General features: G+C 41.4%; 1 protein-coding gene across 1 annotated transcript in view; it reads right to left on the reverse strand.

Moving 5' to 3' along the window:
• Window positions 1–25948, reverse strand: part of Sptlc3 (serine palmitoyltransferase long chain base subunit 3) — a 137109-nt gene that overhangs the window by 20657 nt on the left and 90504 nt on the right. Inside the window, exons 8-9 of the mRNA XM_021156536.3 lie at window positions 25163–25382; window positions 18690–18816 (exon numbers count right to left, since the gene is read on the reverse strand). Coding sequence (XP_021012195.1) covers window positions 18690–18816; window positions 25163–25382 — 347 coding nt within the window. The remainder of the gene's footprint in view (window positions 1–18689; window positions 18817–25162; window positions 25383–25948) is intronic.

Raw genomic sequence — 25948 nt, forward strand, 5'->3', positions numbered from 1 at the left:
ACGGGAACGGGAACGGTTGCTGTCGAGACAGCACCCAGGCATTCTGCAGACTGGGTACTGCAGCCAGATCCTGTTTGAAAGGCATAAAGCCGCTAATTACAGAGGTTCAGCCTCTTCTGCTGCAGATTCCATACAAGACAGAGAAGGACCCAGTCAGCTAAAGAAATGAATGAGATGATTCTAACACAGGCTTCTAGAGAATTTATGTGTTTGTTTTTCTAAACTCCGGGCTGAGTGTTATCAGGGGAAGGAATAGGCTTCAGAGTTAAGTGAATTACCATCAAGTTGGACCTGGATAACTTTAGTCCCTAAAAACCCTTACTGTTATCTGCAAGGTGAAGATAAGAGTATCTCAGGAAGATGGGGAGAAATGAAGACTTTTAAAGCAAGAGACCTGCTTGATACAGCAACTGGCATCCAGGACATACTTGGGAGTTAATTCTCAGTCTCCTTCGTTTTCAGCAGCCTCGGTGTCACCTTGGCATTGCCTGGAGAGATTGTAGAATCACTCACATGCCAAGGCTGCACCCAAGACCCATTTCGTTGTAGACTCTGGGGATGGCACGGGGGATGCATTTTGATTTTTAAAAGGAGAGTTGGTAATTTCAGAAACTGGCACTATTGCCAGTTCACCCATAAGGCTGTGAATGCTTGTGGCAGGTACCTGGCTATTTTTTGACCCTAAAGTTGGATTTGAAAATAAAAAATGGAGAGGCAGCAGCTGCCTCTCCCTTGATATCATATCTAGGTAGCTACTGAATCCTGGTTTCCTTTTGTGGGGGTAACCTGCTTTCCTGGGAGTTGTGTGCTCCAAGGTGCTCACTCAGCTTGAGATCAGCCCCCTCATCTGCTTCATCCCTTTCAGAAGGTAGGTGGGGCTAGGGATGAACCCGTGCTTGCAAAATGAGCTATGTGCTGCCATTCTTGCCATTCAGATTTTCAGCTTTACCCCTCTGAGAGATGAGCTAGGTTAACAGAGGCCACGAATACTTTAACCTTCACTCCGATGCTGTTAAAACAAAAACAGCTGGGGCAGAGGAAGGAAAAACAAATAAAACACAAAGCCTCTCACTACAAAGCATTGCAGTCCCCTAATAAAAACAATGGTTTGTGGCGTTTCCAGAAATATGTTTAGCACAACCCAGTCTCCGGGAGGAGCAGAAGGAATTGTGGATCGTGGAAGCTGTCAGAGTGACCTGTCTTGAAGGAGAAAAATTTCTTCCCCACCAAATCTCTGGCATGCTTAGGGGTGGAGAGAGTGGGTGGGCAGGCATTGATCTCTACAATTGAGAAAGACAAAGAGATGGGTTGATGCTCTCCTGTTCCAACACAGTGTCACTGTCAAGTTTCTAGAAGAGACACATGTATACCCAGATGCCAATGGGTGACTTATTTTAGCATTTCTCATGCTTAAAAATGGACACATGGGAATACACCCAGCCTACCCTCGCTTAAATTATTTAGCACACCACTACTGTCAGAACACTGACTTGGGCAATCTAACATTCCAGCTTGGGTAGTATTACTTGAAAAATGAGGTCCTTGTCTCCATAGATGGAAAGTATCTTTCTGTAAAACATTTCTCACCATTTAAGCAGTTGGTATTTCAGAAAAATTAGCCAGTGGAAAATCAAATTGACGTTAGAGAATGCCTACAGTAGTATAAACCCTTTCTTAGTCCTGGCGTTCCCCTGACTGCTTCCCTGGCATGACCCAGAGTGTGGGACGCTGAGCAGCCCTGGCAGTAAAGTTTCCATGTGGCAGCAGGAACCCAGTGTCTGTTATTTTTAAGCACTGGACACCAGACAGGACATTTTGTTTCCAAGACACTCAGGGGCAGAGAGATCTCAGGGAAGATGAAGAGGCTACGGGTGGTGAGAACCGTAAGAACTGCATTAGCAGTGACAGGCTTCCCAGTGGGGTGGAGACAACGGCGTTTGGAGTGGTTTGCTTAGAGAAGCACACATTTTTATAAGGCAATGGAGCTCTCCCTTTTGATGTCAGGATTCCAAGGTTACAGCATGTTTTATAGCTACATACACATGTGCCAGGGGCTCTTTAGTCTGCACAGTCCTGGCCCTTGGGAATGTACACAGAGGGTCAGATTGGACTTGAGGCAGGAGCAGCTATCTTCATGGCCTGATTTCAAGGGCTCTGAAGAAGAGCTAATACTACAAAGCTACTCAAACACACTGACAGGGATTTATCTCACCAAACAGGATGAGAAAGGTCATCTGCACATTAAGGAGGAGCCAGAGAGTGATGTTTTGGAATCCTTTACAGATGTGGAAACTGAGGCTCGAGGATTATGAAAATATTGCCAAGATAATGTGGAAACTGGATCTGCTCTATAAGATTCTCAAGAGTTAGCTCATTGGCTATGTGTTAGTCCCATGACATAAGTATACATGCATTTTGCACACAGAAAGCTCTTAAGACATGCAGAAGTTGGGCTGGGCATGGAAGCAGGAATGAATGATGGAATTCTGGAGCTCTTTGAAGAGAAATGATCTAATCAAGAGGCAGATAGAAAGTAGAATGCACAGAGTAATGCATGCCATTTGACGCGTGTATCACCATGATACTGTCTCATGAATATTATTGGTTGAATGGTTAATTTGCATTTAAATGGAGAGTAGTATCTTAGCAAGGCTCTAATAGTAGAATTTAATACATTAAAGAAAGGATGGACTTCCCAGAGTCCTTATGAATTAGTGACTTTTAACGTGCCAAAGGTTTCTGGAATTTTAAAAATTAAGGGTAATAGGAAAATAAGACAAATCTCTTATATGCAGAATCAATTTCTCCCCCCCCCTCTACACACAAACACACACACACACACACACACAGGCATGTGTGTGAGTGCATGTGTGTGATCATATGAAAGCATAAAGAAGACTGTATTTTGAAGGAAGATGGAGAACATCAGGAAGAGGGAGAAGGGAAGGTGATGGGAATGGATATAAGGATAATGTATGAAAATAATGAAAGCCATTATCTTATACAACAAGTAAAGAAACTAGCAGACATATCAACATTCCACTTCAGAGATTATGTTCTAGAAAGTCTGGGGTTGACCTTTTCAAAGAGCTCATGGGACAGTTGAGGTGTCTATCTTTAGTTAAGAACCATGGCTCAAAGTGACACATTACGTTGAGGTTGTTGATTCAATAACAATAATAATGATGACAAGGATAATAGTAACAATGAAATAAATTGTAACTGAAGACAGCAGAGGACAATCAAAAGAGTTTCTGGGACTTGTCTGATCACCAGTCTGGATGATGGGGATGATGGTGATGATGGTGATGATGGGGATGGTGGTGATGATGGTGATGATGGTAATCACTGATGTATATACTTTCCAGGTTGTAGGAGGATGGTAACTCAGGATTTTCTGATGTATGACTTTTCATATACAGATAACAGCAAAGGATGTGTCAAAAAATGTCCTGGACTGAGTAACTGAGTTGATAAGACCCTCTAAAAAGGACTCCTAGAAGTCAGAGAAATCAAAGTGGTCACCAGCAAGCAAGTGGTCCCTATAGGGAGGGGCAGCCAGATAGCTCATTTAAAAACCTTTGGTTTTTACTATTAGCTCAGATGTGGGGTACTGATGGAGCCCAGTCCTGATCCTTCCCCCATGTAACACCAGCACCAGGGTCAAGTGCCAGAGGGCTGTGAACCCAATTTCCAAGTTTCAGAAGTGACTCCACCACCACCAGTCTCTATCTCCTCACTCCACATCTTCCCTTCTTCACCTGTCAAAGAAGGAATAATGCTGGCTACACAGCACATTTCTTTCTAGTATGTAGATTACATATTTAATCACTTAGTGGAGCGACAGGCACAGAAGAAATTCAATGTTGTAAAATTAAACAAAAATGTGTGTTTTATATAGTGGGCTTCCAAAAAATTCCACAGTTCAAAAATAGTAAAAATCATTAGTTTGAGCTAAAACCTGGCTGTTTGAGTTGGATTTGCTCCCAAAGGCTATCCTCATGGCCAGTGTCACTACAGTTTATCAGGCTGTCCTTTAGTTCTTCTAGATTTTCTTTTTTTTCGGGAAGACAGAGATTTGCTTTCATTATTTTTCTGTCTCTCAGAATTTATTGTTCCCTGGAGTAATTTTCACTCTTTTAAGTATTCAGTTTGAAGCAGATCATTGCTGGGAATGTAACCCTTGCAGTCATCTCACAGACATGTGTGCGTACACACACACACACACACACACACACACACACACACACACTCCTTAAAGCTCTAGAGATATGAACAAGTATTGACACCTTGCTGCAGTGACTGACCCCTTAGCAGAGGGCCTTCTAGAAGAGAGAGACTTGAGGAAAGAGGCCTGGCTCAGGAGAGGGCACGGAGAGCTGCGTTTTCTAAATGGTTTCAGGCCACTGGCATTTCGGCTTCTACTGTTTTTTGAGGATGAAGGAGCTACCTGCTAAGGAATTGAGTGACCCCATATGTGGAGAATGACTCTGGCATTCAGCCAACAAGAAAATGGGGACCTCAGTCCAAATGCATCCCCAAAGGACTGAGTTTGGTTATGGGAGAGCAGCCTGAGTTGCTGGAAAGGGTAGATGGTGCCATCTTACTTTAGCCTCCTGGGGAGGCTCTGCTCAGAGTCTCACCAAGGTAACTGATAATAAACGGGGCATTGTTTTAAGCGGCCACTTAGGACAATTTGTTATGCAGAAACAGAAAGCTAATACATTCCTTATAGCTCAAACTCACACACGCTGGGCTTCGTTAGGCACGAATCCACCTGCTTAATCCTCCCCAGCTGTGGCTGGTGAGGTAGCTGGTTTCCTCTATGAAATTCTGCAAACCAGAGTGAGGCTGAGCACGTTTCGCTGCTGCACAGTTGTAAATGAGTCCACGATGAGAGAAACAAGGGCTTGTGTGGAATACCCGCTCGTTTTCACTGTAGAATTATGGATAGAGTTCTCTTCTTTGCTTCTCTAGTTGTACTGAAACAGTATGCGATTCCATGTGTGTTACATCGCAACTCCCCTGTCTCAGAGCCTTTTCACTGAAAGCCTAAGAGGAGGAGGAAGCATCAGCGGGGGTTTCAAATGGCTGAGAGGAAGGGGCCACAGGATCTTGGCCCCTGTATCATCTAAAAACCAAACAGTTCCCTTTAAGCCTTGCTAAGGAAACTTTGTAAGGACTCCCAAGCCAGGGCTGATTTCACTAGACTGACATAAAAATTCTATCATTAGCTAACCCCTAAGATGAAGCAAATGAGGAGGCATAAGGTTCTGAAAAAGTTTGCCGGGCGTTTCTGTGTAATCAGGCAAATGTCTGCTTCCTATCCAAGAGTTCAGTGTGTTGGCTAATTTTGTGTTCATTGGACAAACTCAAGTTGTCCCGTGCGTATACGAACAGTAATAAGGCAGGGAGTCACATGCCTGCCACCTTGATCGCTGACCCCGACCTTAGGTCTGCTCACACAAAAAACCAGGTAGAACTTCTCTACCCACCAGCACAGGTGATTAATCACGGACCGAGGCAGGCCCTCAGTTGAAAGCCAGTGGAGCGTAGCACCTGACATCTGGTTTGTATTAGCTATTGCCGAAATGCCAGTGGCCTGAAACCATTTAGAAAACGCAGCTCTCCGTGCCCTCTGCTTCCTTCTCGGCTTCTTTCTCTGTCTCCAGCTGGTAACCAAGTGGCAAATATATTTAGGAAGCAGCAGCTAATTCCTCCCTCAACAATGCCAAGGGCCTTCAATGCCAGGACCCTCAGACAGTGCACTTTGCATGGAATTCTGTCAATGCCTCTTACATTCAGCAAGGGATCTCAGAGGAACAGAACAAACATGTTGCTGAGTTTGACTGGAAGGGGAAAAAAGAACCGGCAGGAGGGCCCATTTTCTATTCTCTGAGCTCTTTGCTGCGAAAGACAATGAGCAATGTGAGAAGACCTTTTAAACTGCGTGCTTAAAGACAGACTGTTTATCCCAAGGACCACAGTCCCTTTTGCCTTCTTACTATCTTTTCGTAACAGAAGGGACAGAGTTTTGAATGAAAATTAAATTTCCAGAGAAACACAGGCAAGATAAGCTTAGTGATAGCAGTGAATAAGCATGCTTAGGAGCTAGCAAACAATTAGCATGGGAGCAAAGCAACATCTGATGAAAGAAGTTTGTACTTCATCTCATGAAAAACACAAACAGTGGGAAGAGACTAAATTCCTCTTGAGAGCTAATGGCTGTCACCCACCCTGCTCCCTTCTTTCTCAGTCTCAATGCCCTAAATCTTTGCACTTAGGCACTGTTGTCTTTAAACCTATCAAACTCAAGTGTAAAAATATATGTGTCCTGTTCCAGCGATCAGAGCAAAGGTTGAAGGTCACAGCTGGAAGGGGCTGGTGCCAGTTTCTCCAAGTCCACTGTTGGGTTAGGAGCAGGGTCAATGCTTCACTTGCCCCTCTCATGGTAACCTTTCAAATGATCAGAATGAATGGAATAATCTAGACAAAACGATTCAGATTTGAAACATGGTTGTTGTTGTTGTTTTAGGTTAAATATATTCTAAATATCAGTCACTTATTTTTTTCTCTTTTCTTTGTCTTCTCTCTAAAAGGTACATTAAAAAATGAGTTTCAAAAAATAATGAGGTTACATGAAAGACTTTGGCATTTTATTTAACACTTCTCTTAGCAATTGAGTGAAACCCAGACATTTAAGCTTTAGAATTTTTACATAAGTCTCAGAATGAACTATTTGACAGGAACTTGCTCCCTTAACCCTATAAGGATAGTAACAAATGGTTGTTTTCTAAGACCGTGAAATGCTTAGGATGAAGCTGATCAGAGTGTTTTCTTATGAATTCAGTCTTGGTATGGGATATCCAGGTCCCATTCTCTGGGTTCAGAATTCAGACTTATGTATTTGGTCACTAACTGTACTGGCTATTTTTGTGTCAACTTGACACAGCTGGAGTTATCACAGAGAAAGGAGCTTCAGTTGAGGAAATGCCTCCATGAGATCCAACTGTAAGGCATTTTCTCAATTAGTGATCAAGGGGGAAAGGCCCCTTGTGGGTGGGACCATCCCTGGGCTGGTAGTCTTGGGTTCTATAAGAGAGTAGTCTGAGCAAGCCAGGGGAGGCAAGCCAGTAAAGAACATCCCTCCATGGCCTCTGCATCAGCTCCTGCTCCCTGACCTGTTTGAGTTCCAGTCCTGACTTCCTTTGGTGATGAATAGCAGCATGGAAGTGTAAGCCTAATAAACCCTTTCCTCCCCAACTTGCTTCTTGGTCATGATGTTTGTGCAGGAATAGAAACCCTGACTAAGACACTAACTAAGCCAAAGCTTGGCTATGGCCACAATATGAACACTTGAGGCTCCATTCCTCCTTAGATATTAGCTTCCCTTAGTCTCTGCTCTCAAAAGAACTCAAGGAGAACTAAGTGGGTGAAGAGGCACTGACTAGAAAATAAATCCATCAAAGTTCAGATAATTAACCCAAGTGGTCATCTTCTTAAATTACAATTTGTAAATTTCTTATAATGGTACCATTTTCTGTTTCATTATAGCCCTTAAAATTTTTCCAAAAAAAACCTTTTTCTCTGTTTCTGTATAAATTTAAGACCTTTTCTAATTTTGTGTCAATTCTAATTTTTTTCTAGTGAAATATTATCCTCAGGGTCCATTTTCCACCACCATAAAGTATATGGTGCTTCAGAGTTTATAACCCAGTGGTAACATTACCACTATGCACTATGGTGGAACATAGTTCTGTGAGAAAGAAGAGAAGTGGTTGTAGTCAAACAGAGCTAGTAGCCCTGAGAACTTACGTGAAAGAGAGATCTTTCTAGTCCTCTGGGTACCATTTCCCCTTTGTTTTTACCTAGTCATATTATATCCAGTTCAAGAGTTCATCTACTCAGCCATTGGAGAGAGACTGGGTAACTGCCTAAAATATACAGGATTGTAATGTCACTCAGGAAGTCTGAGGATGACGAAGACGTTGGTAACCTTTTTTTTTTTTTCCAAAGGTGAGTTTCAATCTCCTGGGTAGATGGTTTCCTGTTCCCTTTCAGTCCTCTCTGTGGTTCAGCAAAATCACGTGACTGGGTGATGGCCAATGGATTTTGGAGGAGAAAGGTAATTTACGCCTCCAGTCACAGCCCATGAAAGTGGCATGCATAGTTCAAGTTCCTTGCCCTGTTGGCATGGTTGGGAATCTCTTTTGAAAGAGTCTTCATTCACCCTCCCTTACTATACTACAGATTGAGCTGAGGGTGCTACATGCTAGGCAAGTGTATGTCTCTACACTCCCAGGCTTCTTGTTACTTTTTGTTTAGAGACAGTCTTGCTATGTTGTCCAGGCTGGCACTGAACTTGCAATTCTGTGTCTCCACCTTTTAACTCAAGGAAGTAGTAAATTACTATTGTGCTAAATGAATGATATGTTGGGGGTTGTCTGTTCTCTCAACCAAGATATTGCCACCGATCCAAAAATCTGTAATGAGTGATTACTATAAAAAGCTATCAAGAATCCAGAATTCTAATGCCCGGCTACCTTTTATTAGCTGTGGAGTATAAAAGAAACCCCACATTTTCCTATGGAATTTTAGTTTCTCGACTTCTCATTACCATGCACAGCATAACCCCACAGAAAAAGACATTGAAGTGCAAATGCTTGTTAGGACAGAGGAAGAGAGGGAAGGAGGGAGCAAAAGATCAGAGTCAGCCTACTCACCTTTCTTTCAGAAATGTAGTCTCTTGGACAGACAGGGTTAGATGGGGCACAACTCCTGTTGATTACTATGTATTAAGAAGTCAAATGTACCTTTGAGTTTTAGATGGTGTCTCCATAGGAAGTGCTAAGTGAGGGATTCTGTTAGCCTGCTAGGATAATTAAAGGCACAGTTCTGTTTTGGCTTTCTGCTATTTGGGTAGTGCTGGCTGGAATTAGTCTACCTACTTCACTTCTATGTCTAGACAAATCCTAGTGGACATAATGTAAAAGCATTCATTTATCAAGAGGCTAGAACAGTGAATCTAGATTTGGACTCATGCATGGATCCACCCAGTGAGTGATTCTAATTCTAGCATTTGAACCAAAATAGCTCTATAGATGACATTTAAGGGAAGGGCAGTATAAGTGCTTTTATATGGTGTGCAGGTGACAAAGGTTGAGGGGGATCTGATTTATCCCAAAGCCAACATTTAGTATGTAGTCATTCACAAGTTTGATGCTTCAAGCCATGGTTTAAGACCTGATCATCACTACTGATTTGAAGAGCTTCATTAGATATGTGTGTGACTAAATAACTGGAATAAATAACAAAAAAAACAAAACTGCTGAAAACTGGATGAAGTTGAGATTATTATTATTATTTTGTCTAGGGACATGAACTAGGACTTAGAAAGATGGTCATGCATTCAAGTTGGCAGAGAGAGGTTTGGTAGGTTATGGGGAGGAATAAAAGCTATTTAGGTGGAGTTAAAACATTGAATATGTCTTGGGAGGTAAAAATACCTGAGAGTAGGCAATGAGACTGGCCAAAGCTCAAACTGAATGAAGTCATTCAGCTAACACAGGACTTTGAAGACAACAGCAAGTTCTACCTTTCATAAGTTTGTCCATTAAGGGCAGGAAATTTGAGAATGATGCAGATATAACCTCATGAAATAAAATAGCACATGTAAGGAATTAGAGTTCTGCATGTATATTTTGGAGTGAATTTCCACTGTCCTTTTCCTGTCAATAGATATTACTGGTATCTTAGCTGTTAACAAACTATTTCTAGGCATGTGATGACAAAGGATCATTTTGTGGTTCAGAAATTTCCAGGTTTTCTTAGCAGCTTGACACTGAAGTCACAGCTTGGAGATCGCTGATAAGATCATAGGTGTGGATTATGTGATAAGATTATAGCCATTTTCATCACATAAGGAACTAGCTAGTCAAGCAAGTATCCCAGTTAGATCTGTTAATTACTGCTAGAATCATGTCACACTCCTGTTTCCAGTTAACCTTTTTAGGTTAAAGAACTGAAGTCACAAAATTCTATAATATGAAAAAGCATGGATCATCAAATAAATGGATACACAGCTCGAAAGACTATCAAAGAGGCTACTTAAGTGTCCAATGGGATCTTCAGCTGTTCTTTCCTTGGGATATAAATCTGCAACTATGACAAAAATGTTAGAATCCTACATTTCCATGTCACATTAGATTGAGCATATTATTTTTTCTTAAAACTGTGCCCATATCACTTCAATACCATGATGACAAAAATGTGACAGTCATTTCAAGAAGATAAGTAGTTGAAAGGGCTATGATAATCACAGTGCAAAACTAAGCAAATCCTACATAATGGTAGGAAAATCCATTCTTTCAAGTGATGACTATGAAACATATGACCATAAGTTACTAAATAAATAATCAACAGGTATCAGACTTAGCACTGTAGATCTCCTTACTAACCAAAATGACCAGTCCTACTGTAGACACACTGATGGAATAATTTATGTAATAATAGTAATATTTAGGGAACTGTTACTGTTGCTTTAAAAAATTATTATTTTTATGTGTATATGTATGTGCCTGGATACACGTATAAGCATCATTTGTGTGAAGGTCCCTGAGGAGACCAGAAGAGGGAACTGCATTTCCTGGAAATTACAACTGGTTGTGAGCTGCCTGGTGTGAGTGCTGGGAACTTAATCCAGAACAGCTGCAAGAGCAGCAATTATTCCTAATCGTTGAGCCCTCTGTCTTGCTTCTTATGGCTTACTGAGGTAGGGTCTCAGTAAGTTGCCCAGGATCACATCAAAGTTACTATTAGCTGGGCAGTGGTGGCGCACACCTTTAATCCCAGCACTTGGGAGGCAGAAGCTAGGTGAAACAAAAAAATGTTACTATTATAGCCCAGGCTAGTTTTACAATGAAGATCCTCTTGCTTCAGTCTCCTGAATGCTGGAATTACACATATTCATCATTATGCATATGTAATGAAGAATTGGTTTTGTGTCTATGTGCACATGTTCGTGTGGAGGTCAGAGAACAGTCTTGGGTGTTCTTGCTCAGGTCCCATTCACCTTTTTCTTTTTTGTTCAAGACAGGGTCTCTCACTGACCTCAGATCAGAAGCCTGGGGATCTGCCTGTCTTTGCTTCTTCAACAGTGGAATCATCAGGTTGCACTACCCCAGTGGTCTTTTTAAATGTAGCTTTGGGGTATCTAAATGGTGTCTCCCCTTTACCAATGGTACCCCAGATCTACACAGACAAGAATTAAAATGGCTTTTATGGACATCATCCTTTGTATACCAAGGAGGATGAATTACTAAAGAAATAATGTCTCAGGCAGTCAGACAGTGATGATCAAAGGGAAGGATATAACTAGGGTTGTAACCATTAGCTCTTATGACTTTATAGATCTGAGGGGGTTTTATGAAAGCGCAGGTTTACAGGAAGGCTTGTTATGAAGAACACACAGTTCTGTGGGCAAAAGTACTTTGCTATTCTTTTTGCCAAGTGGTCACCCATACCAGGGATGATGGACAAGCACTCATGGTAACCGAGTGAACTGGGTTCATGCTTGGCTTTAAATGGTGCCTTAAGAGAGTGGATCAAAACATATTTCATACTTTTCTTTTTCTAGTTCTCTCATTTTCCAGTCCTCAGGCTTCCTTTCTGAAAGGTTGTCTAGCTCTGTCTATGTTTGCCAGAAAACAGTCCTCTGTTCTTTTTTTCCTCCACAAAATACCCTTACCTGGTTCCTTCCTTTTATATGGAAATGTGGTTTTCAAATGAGGCTGCTTCCCAAGCCCCTGGAGGGATGCTTAGACTGCTCGTTGACCCCGCCCCTAGAGTTTCTGACTCCAAATGAAAATGTCTAGAACAGTTCTAACATGCCCCAGGTGATGTTGATACGCTTGTCTAGGGACCACCCTTTGAGAACTACCAAAGTATACTAAGTATGCAGCCATCTCTTCCTCCTCCCACCCTGCTCTCTAATCTTCCTGAAAGATGAAGTAATGATGGAAGACAGATGGACTCCAACCTCCTGAAGGCATAACAATAAACTTACAAATGTTATGAGCAAAAGGAGACCTGGACATAGATAATGATTTTAAGGGCAAAGGCTGACCTTGGTGAGCAAGTTCAGTTACTTAGATGGCTGATATGAAGCATTCAGAGATCAATTCTTTTAATGAATAGATGGCTTCCAAAATGTCCCAATAGGTATTTTATCAGCATCTATATCACAGCACAATTGGAACTGGACATAGTGCCTTGCAATTCAATTTGAATGCATGTTTCAACAGTTTATTATGTGTCATATATGTGCTGAGAGCCAATGATGTGAAGATGAAGGCTTCTATCTGTAAGAAATCCACAGTCATTAGTGTTGGATGGGGAGGTGAGAATAACTAGGATGAGTTCATTGAGTTCATTATCCAATGGGGATTCTCAAAAGGTAGCCCCATAAACCAATACTGTCAACAGCACTCTGGCTGTTGATAAACACAACAAGCATCCATGCAGAACTATTTTGGCATCAGCAAACTGTCTTAACCATTCTTTCAGGTGGGTCTGATGTGGAATCACATTGTTATATAAAAGGAGGGAAACATGAGAAGACACTTGGGTTAGGGAATTGTACAGGAAACACAGGCTAGGATTCACACAAGGGCAGACAGAGGAAGAGGCCCTACAGAAAAGGAGATGGGGAAAAAAATAAAAACACAAGGAAAACCAGAGGACAATAGTACCTCAAGGTTGTTATTAAAGGGAGAAGCGTGTCAAGAGGTCAAGGCCAGCTGGGCAGGATGAAGACCAAGAGGGCAGTAGGAGAGCAAATCCCCAGAATGGAGGGGAGAAGTCAAGGCAAGCCATCTTCAGACATCAGAGCCAGCAGGCTGGGTAGTGCACCCCTCAGAGGTTTGCTGCAGCTTGGTGGTTGTAAAGGAAAAAGAGGTAAGGGATGTTTGTTTTGGAAGGTTACCAGCAAGACCATGCTGCGGAAAGGGATCAGTGCTTTCAAAAAGAGGAATCCCTAGCACAGTGATGCAAAGGAGATCAGAGGCATTTATTTGTTCAGACAAAAGGGCAAGGAGAACATCACTGCCGTTCAATAAATCTTTGCTGAGGAACCACCGTGATCTCAGGGTGCTGTTCTTGGCATGCTTAATGAAAAGAGTCACTTCTCTTGGGGTTTACACTCCATTGAGAGAAAAGAAAGAATGCATGTGAATAGAATGAAAACTAAAGTGAAGGGAAGGGGAGAGATGAAGGCTGAGGCACATAGGGTGGGACAGATCTTCCAGAGGACTGACTCTGAGCAGAGATGGGTGGCAAACAGTGGAGACATAGAAGAGCTATTCTAGAGGAACCAGAAAGTGCAAAGGCTTTCCTGTGGAAGTTGCTTTGAGTGCTCCTGAATTCCAGGCCTCAGGAGATCAAGGGAAAGAGCCTGTGAAGTGTGAAGGAGAAGTTTGGAGAGCCTGTGGGCCACTGGAGCTCATATGGAGTGAGTGGGAAACTGATGATGTTGGATCTGCATGGCATATTTTCTCCTTTTAACTGGTTAGAGTTTCTCTCAGATAGATGCTATTTTACAATGTCAGTAAGAACACAGAATAGACTTATTAGAGGCTGAGAAGGGTTAAGGAAAAAGGGACGAACAGAGGACGGACAGCAGATACCCAATCATAGGCTGAATAAATTTTAGTGTTAAAGAGCCACGGGAATGCATTCTACAATGCTCCATTATTTATGAGTAACCAGAAAACAGGAGTTCAAATGCAAAAAAAAAAAAAGTGTTGAAGAGTTAGAAATGTTAACCACCTCAACTTTCTGAGTATATTGTCCACATGTACTGAAATGTTACTCTGTATCCCATAAATATACAATTATTATATGTATGTTAGCCAAAGCTTTTAAGACCCACAAAGAAATGGAAATACTAACAGCCCTGATTTGTCCATCACTCACAGTGTGTGCCTATGTTAAATCCTATACGGCACCCTGTAAAGTTTTGCAATCAAAATACTTGCTAAAGAGCACGATTTGTGCAGAGAACAAAGCATAAATAGCCAAGACAGAAATGGGCAGAATATTTCCAAAGGTATTCCAGCTCTCCTGGGGGGTGGAGTTTGGTGACCAGATTATAGGATATTTTAAAGTACGTGTTGTAGGATTTGTGGAAGAGTAGTCATCAAGTTGTAGAACAAGAGAGAATTCCAAAGTGGGCAAAAACTGCTGAAAATATTTGGAGAATGGGAAGAGAGCAGGTAAGTTAAAACAATCATCGCGGCTTTCTTACATTTTTACTTCATATCAGGGCCATGTAATAGTCAATCCCTACACCATCTCACCTAGTCCTTCCCCTGTCTCCACTTTGAGTGGAGGAACTGAGCTACGAGAGGAAGCACATCAGACTCGGGGCAACAGGTGACCTGGCTGCAGGGGATGTTTCTTAAGTATTTGTACATTCAACCTCCATTTTCTTTCTTTGAGAAGTGGAAGACTGTCCATGGTTGAGGAAAAGGGTTTAGGGATGAGTGGTAGAGATTGGGATTTGAAAGAGACTGACTGATTGGGGGAAAAAAAAAACTCCATTAAAGAATCAAACGAGACAACGGATGACATTGTTTTCTGTAGGAAAGCTGTTGGTGTGGTTTTGGGGGGCTCTATCCCTTGTAGCTGCTTGCTTGACATCTAGATTAAGCCAGTGACAGAACTGTAATCTTTCTAGACCTCTCTTAAAGTGCCCCCCCCCCCCGCCTTCTACTGAAAGATCCCTTCAGGTGCTGCACTGGTGTGGATTGGATTCTGGCTCCCAGTCCCCTGAGATAAAGATCCCCCACAATCTTATACAGCATAAACATGACCTGAAATCCAGAAGGCTGGCAAGATGGAAATTGAGTCATGACGTATTTATTAAGCTGAGCACTGAGTTTGACACTCAGAGGAACACAGAATTAATTCAAGACACATTTCTTGCCCTTAAGGAGCTTACAACATTGGTTTAGCTGGGAGACCACCCAACAACCATTAGGATGGAGAAATCAAATCTCCACATTGGGCTCAGTGTACTCCAGAGTGACAGGCTAGGAGATTAAACGGGCCCTGGTGCATATGGAACACACACCCGGCCTGCAGACCCTCAGCCTGTGTGCATTAACTCCACCAGCAGCCTGGTTGCAGAGTGAAGGTAGCTGTTTGTGCATAAACATTGTCATTTCGCTGGGGCTGCTATTTCATCTTTGAACCTTGGCATCAAAGGAACACTGACCTTATTTCTGTAGCTCTCCTCTCTTTGAAGCGTATGGCTTTGCATTGCAGATTAAAGTAAAGACATTCATCAAGGAACGGGATCTGGCCAACCACTCCCCAAACTTGCCTGTAACAAAGCCTTGAAAGGCTCCAGTCACAGTTGCAGTAGGCTGAAGAAGGCTTGGAGCCAGGCTCCTCTTTCTCAAAACTTGTGTGGCAGATCTAGAAAAGATGCATCTCTTGGAGCTTTGGGCAACTTGATTCTGAGTACATCTTTGTAGAGAAGGCTAACCTGCAGTAGGTTATCTTATTCATTTGAGCAGGTATTGTTACAAATGAGGTCAATGTGATCATTCGCAGAGTGCCTTTGAATCCTTCAAAAGATGTGCCAGACAGAGTTACCTGAGACTTGGCTGACGATTCTTTCAAAGGGAACCACTTCTCTTTGTTCATTTACTTGGAAAAAAAAAACTGTCTTAAGTTTCTTCCTATGTCTATTTTGATACACAGCATTCTGTTTTCTTTTAACTCATAAGATGGCAAGAGACAAGAGGGAAAGTATTTCAATTGTGGTGCTAAGAATATAAGGACCTGTTAATGTGGAAGGAGGGGAATTTCATGATATCCCATCCCCAGACAAAGAACTACTGACAACTAGTGATTGTTGGGAGCAGGAAATTAGCCTCTCAGAGGTGGACTCCCTTACTGATTGTCAAAGAATATATTAGAAAGAATGAAAGAAAGAAGGAAAGAAAGAAAAGTTAGGTAGTGGTGGCACATGCCTTTAATCCCAGCACTTGGGAGTCAGGCAGGTGGAGCTTTGAGTTTGAGGAGTTCCAGGATAGCCAGAGCTACCCAGAGAAACCCTGTCTTGAAAAACCAAACGAAACCAAACAAACATCAACAACAAACAACAAACAACAAACAAATAAAGCCAAACTAAACCAGGATACATTAAAAAACAAACAAACAAAATGACATCACCACCAGAATACAAGAAATAAGCCTTAGCTCTGTTAAGGTAACAAGATCTTTCAAGTGTTGTTATGGAAGCTCAACTTTGCTCACCCTGACTAATCCTGATCTGGGATGACATTCAGTCCTATGTCATTTCTTCCCTAAGACGGTTTCTACAGAATCAAAGAGTTTTCACATATTTTTTGAATGCCACAGAAACAATAGCAAATAACAGCAAACAATTATATAAAGTCCATCATTGTTTCCAGATATTCCTGAGTACTTTACATGGATTAACTCACCAGACTGTCATCAGATCTCAATGCATAAATGTTCTTACTCCCATTTCATAGCTGGGAGAATGGAAGCAAAGAAAAGTTACCTGGCCAAAGCTGGGTAAGCCATTCACTTGCAGAACATCACGGGATCCTAAGTAGCACCACAGCAGGCAATTCCAGCAGTTACCTTCTATTTGTATTGTCAGGACTCCTTAAACTGGGTTCTTAGCCTTTCAATACATTACAGTCAAAAAATAAAAAATTAAAACACACACACACACATCCCACACACACACAACACACATACAACACAGACACCCACATCCCACATACACACAGCACACACACACACACCACATACACATCCAACACACACACATCACACACACACACACACACACACACACACACACACACACACACACACACACGATTCTAAAAAAGATCTTCCAGCCATTTTATTTCACATGGTAGAAAAAGAACCATCTTGTGGGTCATTTTCCAGCTTTAGTGATAAAACGAACTCCATCTTACATTTTTAAAAATCTTCTGGCCAGCAGCAAGGCTCAGTGAAGAGCCATAGTGATGGTTAGTGTGGAGATGAGTGGAGACCTTATTTCAACTGACAAGTTCTCTTCTTATCTGATTTACATAAGGAATACAGGTTGTTCCTGATCAACTTAGGACCAGAAGGATTTTGGATTTTGAGTTTTTTGGAGAATATTTGCATATATCTCCTGAGATATCTTGAGGATAAGCCCCATGTCTAACCACAAAATTAATTGATATTTCATACACATATAATCTTCAGAATTTTTTTTGACATAAGGTATCATTCTGTAACCCAGGTTGGCCTCAAACCCATAATCTACCTGCCACTCAAGTGCTGAGATTACAGGTGCATGCTGCAATGCCTTGGACCCACAGAACAGACAATTTTACAAAATATTTTTAGTGTTCCTGCATTTTGCATGTCCTACCATATGAGAGTGAGTGTGGAATGTTCCACTTAGAGCCCCACTTGAGTCAGTGCTTAAAATGTTTCAGATTGCAGAACATTCCAGTTTCAGACTGGGGTGGATGTTCAGCTTGAAGTAAAAGAAAAAAATGTTTTTGGTAAAACACATTTGTAAGTATTCTTTAACACTATAATGATAGATATTTACTTACATCATATAAAGTGGGTCTAGATGGTTGCAGTAAACAATATAGGGTTTGGTCCCAGATGGGTGGCAAACACACACACACATACACACACACACACACACACACACACACACACACACACATATATATACTACATTATATGATGATATATGATATATTTATCTCTATAATCTATACCCATATCTATATCATTTATATTTATAATTCAGTATAATTTGCCATTTCTCACTTGTACTCTAGCTAGCTCCCTGGTTGCAAGATCTGCCTTATTTATCATAACATTTAGTAGAAGCTTTAGAGATTGGATCTGAAAGATGGAATGAGTAGTCTATAAGCCTTCAATGAAACAATTCTCCAAAGAGCAGAGTAAGTTCATTTGAGTTAGACAAAGTAGCACATTTTAGCTGAAGTGACACAGTGGCAAATGAATGACTGGGATGATATTGAGAGTTTAAATGTCTTTATATGGCCAGTTGTGGTTTTCCCTTGCTCAACCTCTGGCAATAGAACATATAAAATAATTAACTGATGATACTCATCTCAGAGAAGCACAAGGGACAGCAGCAAGCATATACTTATACATATTTAATATATGTGTGTGTGTATACACACACACATATATATAATTTATGTATATATGCCTATACATATATACAAACACATAAGACACATACATACATACAAATATACATACTTATATATATTCACACAAACATATACATATACCCAGAGACACTGTTTATTTCATTTTAACCACTGGTCACACTAAAATGATCCAAATTTGATGATCATACTAATGTGTTGTTGAAGACTGCATGTACTTATTTTAGTGAAGGGTTTGTGGTGGTGGTGGTGGTGATGGTGTGTGTGTGTGTGTGTGTGTGTGTGGTGATAGTTCTAGTATGTTCATCACCTTATTCTATTAAAAAGTTGAGCTTCAGGAGACACAAGTATATACTTGAAAAGGTGGGATATTGACAGGCAGAAGCCTGGGAGAGTTCTCGGGAGCTGAGGTCTCCATAGACTCCTTACCTCCAATGTTCCCCTCATATCCCATAGCTATCTTCAATGATCTGATGACTTGTGCTGCTACTACGGGACTCATGGATGTAGCATAAGTAGCGCTATGTGACTGCATCCGTACATAATCCACAATTTCCTAGAATAAAGACAGAAATAAAAAAAAATGGAAGCAAACAATTTTCAGAACTTGTCCTCTGTACATGACACCAAAACATTTGCTTAGGCCTTCAAAAGACAACAACCAGCCTTCAATGGTTAACAGACAACTACCTAGTCTGCTTCCCCCTTTTCTTAGTCTTTCCCACTAATTCCTAGAAACTGTACAAAAGTTGGAGGGAGCTACAGACTGCGAGCTGCTCTATAAAGTAAGACCACGCATGGGAGGGAACAGTGAATTCTGAAATAGCTGCCATGCACAAGAGCAAATGCCCAGGAATGGCCGACAATACAAAATCTGGTTCTTTTTGTGCATTGAGAATATTAGCAATTGTGCTGTGAAAACTAGCCACGCTTGCAGAAGGACGCATGCAATAGATGGCAAGGTGCAGAGGAGAGAGAGCAGGTACTTCTAGGAGCGCTGTCAGCGCATGTTCCAGTGATCCATGAAGCTCTGAAACATGAAGACTGAGGTGGAAGAAAAGAAAACTTGGAAGGAGAGAAGATGTGCAAGTACATGAAAATGACTGCTACTTTTGGTCCCCACCAGCATTCAAATAGTCAATGAGCCTGAGCTGGTCTCATGGCCTGCTTTCAGAATAATAATAATAATAATATACTGATTCTGAGCCTTTCTCAAAAGGCTGTGGGCACTTTTGTTGAGCACTTCAAATGGTTTGTTTCTTTTCTTTCCTTCCTTCCAGATTCATTCTTTTCCCTTCACTTCATTCTCCTTTTAAAAAGACTTCAAATTATTCATTTATTATTTTTTCTTTATTAATATGTATTTACCTCTTGCTTTCTATCCTTCCTTTTTATCCTTCTTTTCTCTCTTCTACTTTTCCTTCCAGCACATATATAAAAGACCTATGCTGGACTATGTCCTAGATTCATGAGTGAGTCTCAGAGACAGGAAGACTGAGGTCATAATCTAGTCTGACATCTTTGACTATTTTCTCCCCTCCTCCCCCCCAATCATATAAAAGTGTTCAGGAGTGCTTTCCCTGCTCTTGAAGACTGTAGATGACCATGGCAGGCCTTGAAGCATTAGCTATGTAATACTTAAGAAAGTTTACTCTGGAGGATCTGGAGCCCCTCAAAGAGAGATCTTTGATGATTCCCCAAGAATTACATACACACTGTCCTTCAGAGTTTGTGTTCTGCCCAATAATGGTGATAGGAATTTCCATCTTCTTTGATATTAAATACTTTCCCACAGGCTGTAAGGGAGTCAAGGAGGGGGACAGTCAGAGAGTCACAGGCACTAGACAATGGAGACTTAGATGTTCCTGTGTCAATGGAGGGGTAGTTCAAGGGGTGATCTGCCCACAGTGGATGAGTGGACTTGGAAGAATACAGAGGAAGGAAAAAGCACACGGGCTTGCTAAAATAAGGATTAAGGGTAGAATGTCTGAGCAAAGGATGGAATAGCCAGTTGGGTGTAGAAAGAGAAGCTAGTGGTTTGGAGACTAGGTGGTCAGGAGTTGTTCCCTTGAGTGATAGTATGTCTCAGAATTGAAGCAAAGGTTCTGGGACTGAATTGCTTAGTCCAAATCCTGGCTTGTTACTAATGGCAATGTGACCATGAACAAATAACTAGGTTTTTTATCTCAGTTTTCTTCTTTGCAAAGTGAGATAACAGTGATACCTTCCTAAGACTCATTATGATGATAATATATATATATATATATATATATATATATATAATGTCTGTCTATCTATCTATCTATCTATCTATCTATCTATCTATCTATCTATCTATCTAATTGAAAAGGTACAATATGGTACCTAATGAAGTTGATGACTATTGTTGGGTTGTCAGTTTAACGATTTGTAGAACATGGTGGGGGTTGGTTGTGGAGACAGGGACCAAAACATGAAACTTCTTGTGATTTTATGATTTTTGTTTTGTGTTTTATGATTTGTAAATGGAATAATCTAAGGTTAAATTACCTGTAAAAGGGAAGCCACAAAGCACCAAACCAAGGATACTTAGCTTGCTTCTTCCTCCATCCCACAAGGGATAGTGGCAGTAAGAGTGAAACCAAGCCAAACCTATCCTAACTACTAACAACCACAAGAAGACAGACAGGCCTTTGGAAGAACGGAGAGCATTAACGTGATGAGTTACTGAATAACTCAGAGAGCAGAAAATGGGACCAGAAACTTACACCACAGCCAACATCCATGGGATACTTTTGAGTCCATTTTCAGAACAATGTATGTGTTAATGCACTTAAAATAACTCAGAAGTAGGTAACACCTTTTAATCCCAAATTTATAGATCGGATAATTGAGGCACAGACATCCTGGAAATTCTCCATAAAGATTAGGTAAGGTAAGGATGTGGACACAATGACTGTGGTTCAGGTGTTTCCATCTTTAACACTATGCTTATCACATCTTCAAAACCAGAGATTGGCCTCAGGATGAGGAGAAGTGAGTCCTGGAGTGTACAGAGACCAGCTCCCTTTATGCTTAGCCTGGAATGCTTCCCCCAGTTTGCATACATTGCTGTTTTGGGGTTTAAAGGATTTTATGTATAATCTTAATTTAATCGATGAGTGTGTCCTCAGAAAGAAAGCAACTATATATATATATGTATATATATATGTATATTCTTAAAGTCCATAGTAGTAGAGACTTAGCAGAGACTCTGTACATTCTGACAGTTTGTTTAATGGGAAGCCAAGGAACTTTAGAGATTGAGGGAGGATGGCCAGTCCCCTGATGCATTAATGACAAGAAAGCTGAACTCTTAGATCAAGCGTAGTAACATCTCAGTTGGGAAGCATTCAGCACAAAGATCAGACAAACAAACAAAACAAAGCCTCCTTTGACCAAAACGCCCCCAACGCTAATTTCCTTTCAAAAACTGAGGAATCCCATAGTCAGTCATAAGCATCTTTAGTTTAAACACTAGTGCATCAGAGTATAATCACTCCCTTGAACATGAAGCGTGTCTGTCCTACAATATAATTACTTTGGACTGAGTCCATTTTGTCCCAGGCTGGGTAAAGGGTGTTTTCCTTGTGTGGTTGAGGAAGTGGAGTTCTGTAGTAACTTCTGGAGAGTGTCAAGGCAAGTCTACTGGTTTCTTCTATTTATCTCCTGACTGGGTACCACAAGTCGTGAACTAAGGGTTGACTTTGGTCCCTTGCAAGGTGTGTCTGTATTGTGTCTTTCTTTGGAATGAGTTAGAGGTTCTCTCAGGGACAGTTTTCCAAGTCCTTTTTTTTTCAAGTCCAAAACCTTGATTATTTTTTTTACCCATAGGCCTGGAGTTCAAGGGCAAGGGTGGGTTTTGGGGAGGGAATCAGACAGGAGGCTTTTAGAATAAACATTGTGATACTTATTCCATGACCCCATTTACTTCAAAGGACTGTCAAGTGCAGGCAGGGCTGAGAACACCAGAACAGAACGGCTTCTGTACGCGAGTTGCCTTTCCTTGGTTCTCAGGCTGTTGGCACTAACTATCACCTTCCAAACCTAGCCTTGTTTCCCATTTCCCTCCTCTAGAATGACAACCTTGCCGTCTATCGGTCACAAGGACAATCTCTGCCTCACTTATTTGCCAATCGTCACAGAGACTGGGAGAAGCCAGCAAGTGACAGCAGACATGTAAGAAGTTGCAGGACCCATGCTTACAGGAGAACAGAGGACGAGGAATGCGGAGTACATCCCCCCAGCAGCTAGAGAAATAACTGAAATAGAAAATGGTGAAAGAAAAGAACCCAACCCTATTAACTGCCGCCTTGTTCATCGACACTGATCGTCCTGACATGAAGAGTGAACTGATTATCTGAATTTTCCCCTGGACCTTCATGGAAGGATAGCCTCCGCAGTGAATTGTTTACTGTCCGTCAGCAGAGCTTCGAACTCAAAGAACAAAAGACAAGAGCCCCATAGGCTTTTGAGAAAATACTTTGTCTTGGAATTAATCCTGATCAGCCAAGGTGAGTTTGTTACTTAGTAACAACTAAGCGGGAAACCGGAGACTCCCCATAAAGCCTCTGCTTTCTGGAATCTTAGCACCAGCTATTTTTTCCCCCTTCACTTTTTTCCAAGATGTATTCATCTGGTCCATAATGTGCAAAACTTGGCTCCACCAAGAGTCCTAGGGACATCACAGGTGTAGTTTTTAGGAATGTTGTCACTGTATACCAAGATTAACAAGACATTTCAGAGCCAGGCATTTTTATCTTTTTTCTAGAGTTTTGAACCCACTTGATTGTTTTCAGGATTTGTGCTCTCCATTCTCTTGCTCAGTTCCATGTATTGAATTCTTGTCTGTTTCTCCAAGGTTTTATAAGTTGTTGTTTTAGGGTAGTGTATCTCCGTATGGTTAACGAGCCTCTGCCAGACACTCTCTAATTCATGATGCCACCTGGTGGTTAATTGAGATACTGCAGTATAACACAATTATACTGTTAGGTTAGGAGGAGGAAGTGGGTAGGAGTGTAGGAGTGTAGGAGTTCTGATTAATGTAATAATGATAATTTTTACAATTGCCCGATCTTTAACCCAAAGGATCAGAGGTCACGTAGACAAGAGTATTCCAGTTTTGAAACCCTGCACCTGCCTTCAGAACAGAGAACAGGATCCCAGGAAATTGTCCTTCCTGCGGCTAGTCCTGGGCCTTTGTTTAAAGTAGGTATCAAATAAAGGCACGCTGAGGAGAAAAATGTGACATCCAACAAATTTGACAACATTTCAAGGATCTGCTTGCTTTAGTTTATTCAGGTGCCTTTGGCTCAGGAAACAGAGTTACGCTTGGTTAAAAGTTTTGTGGCTCAGAACTGCTGCTAAAGTAATCAACGCCCACAGCCTCACAAAGCAAGGTAATCCGGATCAGACAGCTCCTAAATTTGAGACCCTCTGATCCTGCTGATGTGACAGTTAAGAAGGAAATATTTAACCTCTCCCTAGACTTTGCTGAAGCCTTTGAGGGCCTGGCATTCCCCGTGTTTCTGGCATTACCTAGCTCATCCCCACAGGAAAGCATAGGAAGGTGGAAGTACAAAGCTTTGACCATGGAAGAAATTAGCAGTTACAAGAGGGCAAAGAACACTTAGAACAGAATTTTAGGCATCTGTATGTCTCATGGTAGGTGGCTAAGATGCAATCTATTGGTTTAAACCACTGACTTTTAGTGATAGTATGCTTTCTGCTAGCATACCCCAATTGGTCTAACTGGTTGAGCAGTGGGCAGAATTTTTGTTTCTTCTGGTCAGTGGGTAAGGAACTAGAAATGTTAGATATTTTGTTAAGAGCACCTCCATGCACTAATTTGGGGCCTACAATGCCCTACTAGTTGGAGCTACACCACAGTCTCTTTGGGACAGATGTGGGCTTGGAGAGACAATTGACATGATTTGGGAAAGGGACAGGACATAAGCTCTCTCATCTCTTAGATCTTGGTCTGAATATTTGCTTGCCCCCTTCCTCTTTCTTCTTTAAAATTTCTTCCAAATGTTTATTATTTTATTTTCATTAACAAATCAGTGGCAATAGAAGCACAAGACAACGGGGCTAATTCTCATTTCACAGCATCATGTCATCTGAACCAATTTTTTTTTTAATCATTTAGAGACTAGAGAAGACGGCTTATCTAACATCATAGAAAAGAGTTATTTCTCAGAAAAATAATCTTAAAAGTCCATTTTTATTCTGCTGTCATTTAGGTAAAAACTTGTAAAAATCCATGAGGCTAGCCTCTTGAATACCTGAACTTTCCCCCTGTTGCTATTACAACACACGCGTATGTGTACACACACACACACTCCTAGTTCTTTAATTTTTGAATTTAAAAATTGTATGCATGTCTTCCCTGCATGTATGTCTGTATGCTATATTTGTCTAGGTTCAGCTGAGGCTTCAGATTCCTGAGACTGGAGGTACAGATAGTAGTAAGCCTCCAGGGGACGCTAGGAATTGAGCCCAGACAGGCAATCAGTACTCTTAACTGCTGAGCCATCCTTCTCTCCACCCAACTCCCTCATAGTTCACGTAAGGTTCCTTATTACTTCTGTGGCTCAGTATAATCTATTGCTCCTTTCTGAAATTGATTTCCCCCACCCCGACTATTTGTCTACAAGGCTGAATGGTGGTTATTCTACAATACTTCCCAGACATAGTCCGGCAGAGCTAATCTCTCCCAGGTACTCTACACAGTTTGTTATGTGACGATTCTTTCCACACTTTTCTTTACTCTGTGCTGCACGTGAGCTGAACTGAAACAGACATGAACTTCGGGGGAGTCCTGATTTCTGATTCCAGAAATCTGTATCCAGGGTCTCCCCTAACACAAGAGGTTCCTTTCTTACCTTTTTCCCACCTATATATCCTCCTGAGGCCGCAAAGCTCTTGGTGAATGTACCCATGTATACGTCAATATCTTCAGGGGCCAGTCCAAATAACTCTCTGACGCCTCGGCCCGTGGGGCCTGTACAGCCAATACTGTGAGCTTCATCGATGTACAGGTAAGCCTTGTATTTCTTCTTTAGAGCCACTATCTGGGCTAGGTTCACAATGGAACCTTCCATGCTAGCACAAAAGAAAAAATGCTTGGTAAGTAGTGAATAGCTTTCTGGAAAGCTCCGTTAGTGTCCTTCCAGCACACCCTAGAAAGTCAGTGTCAGACTGCTGACAAGGAACAGTCACACCTCTCTTCACTTAGCATGTTTTTTATTCAGCAAAGACAACATTTCAGTCTTGTAACATTTCTCTGGGTGTCCACTCTACTTGAATAAAAATACTTTATGTTTGATGGATTGAGTGGATTGGGTTGTCAACCTTGATTCTCAACTGAAAAATGAACTAACCATATTGCTAATTTGCTTGTAAACCTGGTTATTGCAGTTAGATAAATGCTTTTAGGATAGCTTTAAGAAAAGTGCACCACCCCGAGTCACCTTGATCTGCTTTTTCTTTTTTTTTTTTTTTTCAGTTTGTTTAACCAGGTCTGCCAGATCTGAACTGCTAAAGATTAAAGTGGGGAATTGAAAACACACAGAGATTCAGACACCATACTATTAATTAGTGCACAATAAAACACCCCTTAGTTCCCCACTCACCACAACTCAGTCTATGTGAGGCACCTGCCGGCACCC

This window comes from Mus caroli, unplaced genomic scaffold, assembly GCF_978045245.1.
Source record: "Mus caroli unplaced genomic scaffold, Mus_caroli_1 scaffold_2, whole genome shotgun sequence".
Lineage (NCBI taxonomy): Eukaryota > Metazoa > Chordata > Mammalia > Rodentia > Muridae > Mus > Mus caroli.